This window comes from Podarcis raffonei, chromosome 13 (genome assembly GCF_027172205.1).
Source record: "Podarcis raffonei isolate rPodRaf1 chromosome 13, rPodRaf1.pri, whole genome shotgun sequence".
Taxonomy (NCBI): Eukaryota; Metazoa; Chordata; class Lepidosauria; order Squamata; family Lacertidae; genus Podarcis; species Podarcis raffonei.
The window spans coordinates 31,768,999-31,780,369 of NC_070614.1; the positions used below are offsets into that span (position 1 = coordinate 31,768,999).

The 11,371-nt window shown below is 39.3% G+C and overlaps 2 protein-coding genes across 2 annotated transcripts; both read left to right on the forward strand.

The window, feature by feature from the left end:
* The first annotated feature begins 4,369 nt into the window (after positions 1 to 4,369).
* Positions 4,370 to 5,338, forward strand: LOC128398750 (olfactory receptor 6M1-like). Its single transcript, XM_053360003.1, has one exon. The coding sequence runs from the start codon at positions 4,370 to 4,372 to the stop codon at positions 5,336 to 5,338; it is 969 nt and encodes a 322-aa protein (XP_053215978.1).
* Positions 5,339 to 10,402: 5,064 nt separating this feature from the next.
* On the forward strand, positions 10,403 to 11,371 carry LOC128398751 (olfactory receptor 6M1-like). The gene has a single exon (XM_053360004.1). The coding sequence runs from the start codon at positions 10,403 to 10,405 to the stop codon at positions 11,369 to 11,371; it is 969 nt and encodes a 322-aa protein (XP_053215979.1).

Genomic DNA, 11,371 nt, shown 5'->3' on the forward strand with positions numbered 1-11,371 from the left:
ATGCCTTGGATCAGCCCCAACTGACCTGCTGGTCCTCCTGCTAGCCTACTCTGGATTTGTGTTCTGGTGCAGTCAGCTTATGCAAACAAATAATTTATCACATCAGTGTCTACTCATGGGAGAAGTATAATGGTGGGAGGCTGAATTGGTTGTAAGACCACTTTTTCCCTAATTGCTTGCAATTTCATTATTTTTCTTTTGGTCAGATTTCTCAGTTAAGTGTACAAAGATGCTTACATGTTACTTCCACATCTTGGAAGTCTCACTTTGATGTTTCCCACAGACATACTGCTGCCCCCGCCCCCCAGTTAATGCATACTGCTTGTATTATTACACTTTAATGACATTGACTTCAGTGAATGGGAAATTTCAAAGGGAATGTTGTTGTGTAAGAGAAATGTAGGTGGTGTGCCAAGGAATAAGGAGGGGGAAAGTGTCAGACTTTTATCACTGTAGATAGTATTAAATTTACATTTTTTAAAATTAAAATAAAACTTACCTAACCCCTTTAAGAGCAGTTGGCTCTCAATGTGGGTCAATGGCATTTTTGGGGTGTAGCTGCTTTAGGTTATGACTGGTCATGCATCATCGGAGAGTCTTTCACCTGCTTTTCAGATTTGACTGAATATTGTGTGGCAGCTCCTTTCTAAACTGGCTTTTTAAAGATGCGCATGTAGAAAGGAGGTTAATTGGATGTGCACTTTGGTACTTTGACAAATTGCTCCCAAGTGTCCAAACAATAACTTTCATAACAATAATTTTCACCCCATTATTGCTTCTTCTGATTTTGTCAGAAATGTAATCAAATAAATATTACATGCACGTTTTGCCTGAATTGGCAATGGCAGAGAATTTTGGTTCACTCTACGTTTTGGAGTGAGCTTAAACATTTTGTCCCTCTGGGTCCCATGTGCGGATTGCAACAGAGATATGGAGATGAATCTGTTTTGCATATTTATGTATTTAAAAGCTGATGCAGAGTCTGCCTTATTTCTTTTTAAATGTTCAAAGCAGCTAGTAATGTGACTGTCATGTGGGTAAAAAAGTCATATAAAGTGCTTCCAGGGACCACATGTCATAACAAAGAGTTATAGATACAGATATCAATGTAGGCAGCCATCTTGCTTCCTGGGAACATTTTTCAAAACTATGCAACTGTGAACTGCCCAGAGTGATGTGTCACAAGTCTGCTCACCTTTCACAGTGGGCAGCATTGCAGCCGGGCAGCTGGGTCACAACAGTATGCCAGCTTAGGGGGCAGAGAGTTGCTGCCTTCACCCTGCGTCATGCCAGCTGTGTTGTTGTTGCTGGAGTTCTGCCCTTGTTGGATAGCCCCAGCCAATCAGAACTCTGTGTGGGCTGCGGGCACATTTAACCATGGCACAACCAGCTGGCACCCTCTCTTTCTCTCCATCGCTGGCCTAAGCCAAACGGCTCACATTCGTAACCAATAAAGTTGTGACCTATTTGAACCCATAAACCAAAATACTTTGTGTCTGTGTGCTTTATTGTTCTCCAGGGAACTTTGTGGCTCGTGTGGCTTGGAACTTGTGGCTTGGAACTTGCCACGCAATTCTATTCTTTTGCTCTTGATGAAGAGTACTGTGTATGAGTAGTATTCAACTTTTTGAAAAAGCTCACCTGCTTCCCCTTGTACAGGAGACACAAATGTGTATCAGACATTTCAATTGTACCGCAAGATAAGAGACAAGAGTGGAACAATAAAATAAAGCCACTGACTGCAAAATATACATTGCCATACACTTAACACATACAGCTCACAGAATATTGCCCACAGTAGCTATTTCTGAAATCAAATAACTTAAGTTGTTTAGCAATCCCACAGTGCCCCCTTCAGTTTGCAATGTATCAGTGATTTTAAGGAACAGAAGTTAATTTAAATTGTTAAAGAAGTTAGCTGGGGTGGGCAAATGTGCTCCCCCCCCCCAAATAAGGAAAGCGAAAAAGTAGCAAAAAGACAATATGCACTACAAAGGTAATTAGTAGTGCTGAGCTGAACCCCCCCCCCAAATGAAGCATTTGTCACACAACATAAGAAGTCAGATATTATTTCACAGAATGAGTCTCTGAAGATTTTGTGAATATTGTGTGTGGATAAGGAGAATGCCTGTTTCACAGTGAAAACCAAATTATACTGATGAGACAATGTAACTTTCCATTTTGGAATTCTTGTGTTTTCTTATGTTGCAAGGAGCAATGCCCCCAAGTGTGCATATCCCCAAGCTCAATAGATAATACTAAACACTGCAGACATCCCCAACACACACACAAAACAATTATAGAGAAAGTTTATCCCTCTAGAAGAGAACATGAGGACTGAAATACTTAGATTTCTTTCTCCCCCTTTGCTTTCTCTTTTCCCTTGGTTTTATAATCTTCAAAGATTTCTGCTTCCATGGAGCCTCCAAATGAATACCAACATTCCTACTGACTCCCACATCACATCTTCTGACGCCTGATAGCCCAGAGTTAAGATTCTGCTATTTAATTAACTGCTTAATATCCTAAAGCTCAGACAATTATTTTTGTTTCCTTCAAACACCCCCCTCCCCGCAAAAGTGGCTACCTAGATAAGTGCTGTCAAATGAGGGAATCAACGTTTTCTCCATCTTTAAATCAGGTACAAGCAAAAATAATAATAATTTATTTTCTTGTTATCCATTAATTGCATCTGTGTGCATGGTATGAATTTAATGCCATTTTGTTCCAATCATCTGTGAAGAATATTATCTTGTGTGAAATGTTTTAGTTTTGCAGGGTTCATCCTTTTCAAACTGGAGTAACATATAGCTAAATGCCAATAAACTTATGTTTTTATAGCAAAGAGTAGGGAGGGATACAGTAGAGGTTTATTAAGTTTGTCTAACCACCTTAAAGCCATCCAGATTGGTGACCAATTTGCGGTTGCAAACTTCCATAGATTACTAACAATTTTTTGTGTGAAAGCTTTTTAGCTGTCCCGGTTCTCCCACCATTCATTGGTTTGCCTCAAGATCTAGTATTATGGAGGAGGAAGAAGAATTTTCTTTTTTACCCCTTTTCCCAACCAAAAAGCCAAGCAGTGTAACCTTTCCTTGAAAGGAATTTGTTTCAGCTCTGTGTTCGTTTTGGTTGCCTCCCCTCACCCCTTTCTGAACTCTACAATATACTTTTTGAAGTGTGGCAACCAGAACTGTATACAGTATTCCAAATGTGGTGTGGTTGCACTATAAATATTTTTGAACCATTACAAAATTGGTGGGTTTATTTTTAATCCCTTTCCTAACTGATCCCTCATATGGGATTTGGCTTTTTCTCAGCTGCTGCTCACTAAGTCAACATATCCATTGAGCTATCATGATGAATGCAGGTTATCTTGGGCTTGCTGATCTGAAGGTTGGCAGTTCGAATCCCTGCGATGGAGTAAGCTCCCATTGCTCTGTCCCAGCTTCTGCCAACCTAGCAGTTCGAAAACATGCCAGTGCAAGTAGATAAATAGGTAGGAAGGTAAGAGGCATTTCCATGTGCTCTGGTTTCCATCAAGGTGTTCCATTGTTCCAGAAGCGGTTTAGTAATGCTTGCTCTTCATGACCTGGAAAGATGTCTATGGACAAACGCCGGCTCCCTCAGCCTGAAAGTGAGATGAGTGCCACAACCCCATAGTCACCTTTGACTGGACTTAACCATCCAGGGGTCCTTAACCCTTATCTTTATTGGTCAGTCATTGTCTGCTATGACCCCATTGGGTACATGTGTGCAGTCAGGGCTTTTTGTCTCATAGTGCATCACCTCTCACTTATTAACAGTGAACCATATTTGCTATTTTGTTGCCCATTCAGCCAGTGTGGAGACTCCCTTTAGAAGCCTGTCACAATCCTTTTTCTGGTTTTGGCACTTACATGTTAGTCTTGACTAGGGAAGGGATTCCCACAAATGACAGCATGTTCCCTCAGATGTTCCCTCAGAAAATCCAGAACTTTGACACTAGAATGTTACAGAAAAGGTTTTATTTATTTAACAATTTTAGTCACAACTTTTTGGCTCAGATTATTTAAATCATTTTTTCTCCTTTCTACTTGTTTGTTTGTTTGTTTTTATTGTATTGCTCTATACCTAAGTCACGCCATAACTATAGTTCTCCAGGAAATTTTCAAAAACAAAATACTTAAACAATTTAAAATTCCCCATCAACAAGGATATAATTAGCTAAAGCAGCACTAGGACTATTATTATAAATCAGACCAGAAGGCTAAAATTGACACATTCAATATATTCAATGGTTTAGTCTCAACTTTATAATGCATAGTAGTAATGCCACATTGATGTTTCTTTCGTCGGGCTCTTTTGGTTACAGTTCAATGATGGCACAATGATCCTGAATGAAAAAGAAAATATCTCAGGAACAGTTGTGACAGAGTTCGTGCTGATTGGATTCTCTAGTCTGCAGAAGATGCAGCTGCCATTGTTCTGCCTCTTCCTGGTCATATATGTGTTGTCAGTAATTGGCAATGGTCTGATCATCCTCATAATCCGCCTCGATGCACGCCTGCATACCCCTATGTACTATTTTCTCAGCAACCTTGCCTGGTTGGAGATGATCATCACCACCACAGTCACACCTAAGATGCTCAGCCTTCTCATCACAAAGAAAAAAACCATATCCTTCTTTGGATGTGCTGTTCAGCTAACACTGTACTTCCTTTGTGGGACCACAGAAGTTCTCCTATTAGGAATCATGTCTGTGGATCGCTACTTGGCCATCTGCAACCCACTGCGCTACACGGCCATCATGAGTAACCAGGTCTGCATGCTGATGATGCTTTTCTGCTGGTTTGGAAGTTTCTTTTGTGTTGCAATTAGTGCCGTTTTCAAGACAGGCCTTCCTTATTGTGGCCCCAATGTCATTGATCATTTCTTCTGTGATACTGGCCCCTTGTTAAAGTTGGTCTGTGCAGACACCACTCTGGTTGAAACCGTAGAATTTTCCTCATCCTGTTTCACACTCCTGAGTTCCGTCTCTGTGACAGCTGTCTCCTACCTAAGCATCATTTTCACTGTGATCAGGATGCCTTCAGCGCAAGGCAGGAGGAAAGCCTTCAGCACATTCAGCTCCCATATCACTGTGGCCACCCTCTATTATGGCAGCTCCATATTCATCTATGTCAGACCACCTGGAAGTTCTTCTATGAATTTTAATAAGGTGGCCACTGTGTTCAACTCTGTGATAACTCCATTCCTTAATCCACTCATCTATAGCTTTAGAAACAAAGTGGTCAAGGATGTGCTAAATGATGCAGTGAAGAAAATTGGTGCAATATTTAGGAAAACAGTCGATTAGGCATCTCTTGCTTCTTTGTCACTCAAGTTCCTAACTTAACTTAGAACCTTTCTGTTATGCCTTGTCAAATATCATCCTTTCTCAAGTACATCTTAGAGGAGATGGAACTGCAAAAGTGCTTTGGATAATAAATATCAGATTTTTTGTGTCTGCTTCCTTAGCTGCTGCTAACAGAGCACCATTTTGATGGCAGCACATCATATATAAGCCAACTGTCACTTCTGGGGTCACTAGCACCATCGGACAGAGACCTAGCTCTTGCAAAATGAGAAGACTGGAGTTTTAGTCCCAACTGTGATCAATAACACCTCATCAGAAAGCCCAATATTTATGATTGAGTTATCATTTTTGTGGACATTGTCATACTTCAATAATTGCTTTCTTCTGCATTTTTTAATATCCGGAGTACTGAAACATTATTTAATAGCAGGACATGGTGTTTTAGTCTTAAATAAACCCACAAACCATGTAAAAATGTTGAAATAGTTCATTTCTTCACAGCTTCTTTTCAATTCCTATAAGTTCAGGAGATGGGGTGAAATATCTTAATGAATACACTTGGTTTCCCAATAAATATAAGAAATACTCATGTCAGAAGGCTTGCAATAGACATTGCATCCAGGCAACAGTAATCTGGTAAATGATGTAAATCAGGCAGGCATTCCCACAGGAATTCAATGGCTGTGAGGTTTAACGCACAGAATTATTGTTAAATGTCAATATTCACTAGGTTTCTGACATGTTAACAATTACTATCCAAAATTTGGTGAATGTTACTCATACTAGTTTGCTTTAAAATGTTTATAGTAATATATATGAGCATTCAAATACTTTATTTGACAAGTAGGGAAGTGTGCAACCAAAACCTTGACATTCATAGAAATTGACAAAATTTGCTTGTAAATGTTGACACCAACACTTATCAAATCTGGACATTTCCCACAACGGGGGGTGGGGAGCTGTGAACCTTCTTCATTGCTGCTCATTAACAACAGCTCTCTGTGAAGGAAAGGAGAATGGGTACAAACTCATGCCATCCACTACAGATTGCCTACCCCCATCCAATAATTAAAGTTCTAGATTTCAAATATCAAGGAACAAATGTAGTAGAAACAATTGGAAGCTGGATTATTCCAATTATATAATTGTTGGGCCTATAATTTAAAATCTACTTGGTTAATATCTAAAAGCAGCAGGTTCTTGCATACCTACGTATATCTACCAACAATAGCATCCTAATATAAAATTTTATAGTGATGTTGATTGTTAAAAAGTTTAATAAATGTTACAGAATAACTAGAAATAACCAGCATATTATCAGTTTGTTTTAGTTTAAATCAGAAACATATGGTCTCCTAACACTCTTGGGAACCTTGAAATTTCAGTGTTATTGTCTAGAATCTCTAATAGTTTCTGCATTCTGTATTCATTCCAACTTATTTGCTCCCACCCCCCATGAGAATAATTAACTTACTACAACTTCATTTCAATTCTATTGCTCCTTTTCATTAAAATGCATTTCTTTATACATTCATTAAGATTTTCCACAACCCTCTTGACGGCAAGTTCTTTTGAGAAATGTAGGTAAAGACAATTGGAGTAATTGTCTTCAAGGGGTTTAAAGGGACATGATGCAGCAGTCGTGCATGCTGAATTTTTCAACTTTCATAATCCAAAAATTAGGGGTACTAAAAGGTTGTAACATGACTTGGGTATTCAAATGGTATTTTTATTAAATTGATATGATTTAGTTTTGCTTGGTGAGTAAAATATAAAATTAGTAAAATTAGTAAAATTAATAAAAAATAGAAATCATTAAAAAGATTGTCAAGTACTTGCAGTTTTATTATTATTATTATTATTATTCAGCATTAGCTGACATTTTCAGAAGGTAAAATAAAATTCTTTGGTTTTCAAAAAGCAGTTTATGTGTTTCATCATCAAACATAAGTTTGCCAAGTAAAATGTGCAATCACTGAAATAATAGCGGATTTGAATTTCTTGTACCTTAAAACATATTTTTAACCCATTTTGCTTCAGGATTTTTGTATAAGGTGCACCTACTCCTTGCATTCATGACAACAGTGTTTTCCTCCTGGACATAATTAATGTTCTCCTGTATAAACACCTGATGGACTTGAAAAATAAATTGTATCACTAGTCAAGGCACTTAATTGACCTTCAAACTTGCCATTGCAGACCGTGGAATGGATTCCATTTCCTCATTGGGAGGTTTTAAGCAGAGGTTTGATGGCCATCAAACATGGATGCATTGCAAGTGATTGGACTAGATGACCCTCAGGGTCCCTTCCAACTCTACAATTCTGTGATTCTATGATTTTTTCAGAATATTCTGACTCTGAACACTGTTTTTCTATATAAGAAAAAGTGCTCATAAATCCCATCATTTACAAACAATTGCACCTCTGCACCCCCATTTTATACACTAGTAAGAACCACATAATGTGGTAAATACAGAAAAAGGAGACTACTACAATGGTCACACCTGTTTCCACTTTATTTGTGAAGAAAAATATGTTAAGCATCTCTTTGCATAACTACAGAGTGACTTGGTTGCTTGGTTGCCATAGGAACTAATGATTGGAAGGGGAGCAGAAGGGCACAGGCCCTCCCAATGCCTTCTCCAGGAAAGGGAAAATGCTATCTGCTCCGAGGTTTTTGCCTCATATGGTGGTGGGTCAATAGTAAGCACCTACCTGCCAATGGGGGTGGCTGGTGCCTGAACTGAGGGGGGCATTTACAAGCACGCGCGCACAAACACAGACACACACACCTGGCTAGCAAGAGTGTAATTTACATAGGCAGGGGCAACATGTTGAAATCCCCTTACCTGCACTCCCTCCTGTTCATGTAAATTATGCTTCCCTCTGCAACTTTGGGGCATACTGGGGCTAGTGTGATATGAATGAGCAAGATGGCACTTTCTGTGTGTGTTGTCCCCCCTGCAATCACAATGCAAAATTTTGCAATGGTGGGGGATTCAGCAGCTGTGGGTAACCTTCAGGGCAGCTACAAGGAAGACCCACCAGGGTTGTGAGTAGCCCACATGTTCTTTAGACTTTTGCCTCTGTGATGGTGAATGGAAAATCCTGGCACCTGGAGGATCTGGGGAGCCCAGTCTATCTCTGGTCATGGCAGTGAGATCAGACATCAAGGTTTCACACAGCTGAATCTCAAGGGTTGTGATAGGAATCCCCATGTGATTGTCCTTGCTTTAATGATCCACAAAGAGAATGAAATAGGCTACTGTAATCAAGTACCAGTATGTTGTGTTTAAAAGCTGTTCCAGTCGGCAATTAATTAACAGTTCAGGGTGTATATGGATATTTCCTTTTTTTGCTGCATATAATTTTGTAATTTTCACTAGTTAAATCAGGATTTTATTTTATTTTATTTATTTATATTGTTTTCTTATTTTTTAATATACGGGGTGAATCTTTTAAAAGAGGACCTGTGGAACATGTGTACTCTGTATTCACAGGGCCTCTTTTAAAGGACTCATCCTGTATTTCAACTGCGTCAGACCAACACGGCTACCTACCTGAATCTAGGATTTTGTTTGTCAGACTATGACTTGAAAGGCAAATGGTGATGATGAGATCCCTCAACATAGTTTAATAGCTTTCGGTTTATGGTTTTGAAGTTGGAGCCATACAGAAAGGGACATGGCGAGAGCTGCTAAACAACAAAGATAAACTAAACTGTTTTTGATTTGATCAGCTTTTGAGTTTCTCATCTAGAAAATCTGGAACATATTTTTTTGCCTTCAGCTGTTGCCCCACTCCAACGCCTTGTGTCACTGCAGTGCTGTAAGTATTGATGGTTTCATATTGTCATCCATTTTAGAATTCATTCAGAACATGAGGCTAATTCCCTGCCTCTTCTCTGTTCTGGATGCAGTTAGCAACAATGAATGAAAGGAAAAAATATGGGGGGTGAGCAATGGTTTCCATGATCAACAATATTTTAGTAAGATCTTTCTTTGGGGGATAAATGTGTTTAAAGCAGGTTTTGGGAACCTTTCACCCTCCAGATGTTACTGAAATACAACTTTGATCATTACTGACCATTGACCATGCATGCTGGGGCTGCTGGGAGTTGTAGTTCAGCAATATTTGGAGGACCAAATATTCCCCATATCTGGTTTATAGCATGTTTGATCCATGGATTCCATGTCTGTTGGATCTCCCTGACTTCAACTCAGCCACTGTAAAAGCAGTCTGTGGGTTAGCTGACTATGGGGTTGTTCATAACCAATGCTAAGATGCATTTCATTGATCTTTTGTTCTTATTTCAAATTTCTATATGAATCCTCATATTTACTTTGATTTGTGCATTAGACAAAAATTTATGGCAAATGCTTGATGGGCACGATGATAGTAACCACAAATGTTGGGTTCCTTGAAGTTTATTGCATGGCTTTTGGGGGGGAAGAGGGAAGTGAAAAGAAACTTCCATATCTGTCATGACATTCACATAAAAATTCTGAAATAATAATAATATTTATATCCCACCCATCTGACTGGGTTTCCCCAGACACTTCTGTCTTTAAAAGACAGAATATACAGACTATAAATAATCCAATAAATCGAAAACAACAACAATCAGTTTACAGTTATATCTGAATTAAAATAACCACCAACTCCAACAAATTTAATCAACCCCAATCCAGCAAAAACAAAACAGAGGAACCAAAATTTAAACAAAAATGTTTGAATATAAATTGTATGGATTTTGTATGCAATTTATTTGTTGCATTTTCTATTTTAACTAAAAGCTGTCCTAAGATCTTGAACACTCTAACAAAATGAAACAAAAGACAGCCTCCATGCACCAAGTCTTTAGTTAGTTGGTGATTGTGTGCATTGAAGTAAGATTCAGTGTTCTGTTTTCTGAAAGAGGAATCGTATCAGAAATGTTTGGCCCAGATTTCTTATATCATTCTGGTTCTTTCACTCTTTATATTGTGTCCAGCCTCATATCCACAATCCTTAGTGACATCACACTTTTGTGGGGGTGTTCTGGTTACAGTTCCATGGCACAATGATCCTGAATGGAAAAGAAAATATCTCAGGAACAGTCGTGACAGAGTTTGTGTTGCTTGGCTTCTCTAGTCTGCAGAAGATGCAGCTGCCACTGTTCTGCATCTTCCTGGTCATGTATACATTATCATTAATTGGCAATGCTCTGGTCATCCTCATAATCCGCCTTGACTGCCGCCTTCACACGCCCATGTACTATTTTCTGAGCAAACTCTCCTGGCTGGAGATTATCATCACCACCACAGTCACACCTAAGATGCTAAGCCTCCTCATCACAAAGAAAAAAACCATCTCCTTTTTTGGATGTGCTATCCAGATAACACTGTACTTCCTTTGTGGGACCACAGAGGTTCTCCTGCTTGGGGCCATGTCTGTGGATCGTTACTTAGCCATCTGTAACCCACTGCGCTACACGGCCATCATGAGTAGCCAGGTCTGCATGCTGATGGTGCTCTTCTGTTGGTTTGGAGGCTTCATTTGTGTAGCTCTTGGTATCATCTTCAAGTCGGGACTACCTTACTGTGGCCCCAATGTCATTGATCATTTCTTCTGTGACACAGCCCCGTTGACACTGTTACTCTGTGCAGACACCACCCTGGTTGAAAAGATTGAATTTGCCTCATCTTGTTTCACACTCCTGAGCTCTGTCTCTGTGACAGCCATCTCCTACCTCTGCATCATTGTTACTGTCATCAGGATGCCCTCAGCCCAAGGTAGGGAGAAAGCCTTCAGCACCTGCAGTTCTCATATCACTGTGGCCTCTCTCTATTATGGCAGCTCCATATTCATCTATGTCAGGCCAGCTGGAAACTCTTCTATGGATTTTAATAAGGTAGCCACTGTTCTTAACACTGTGGTTACTCCTTTACTTAATCCAATTATCTATAGCTTTAGAAATAAAGTAGTCAAGGATGTGCTAAAAGATGCAGTGAAGAAAATTGGTGCAATATTTAGGAAAACAGTTGATTAA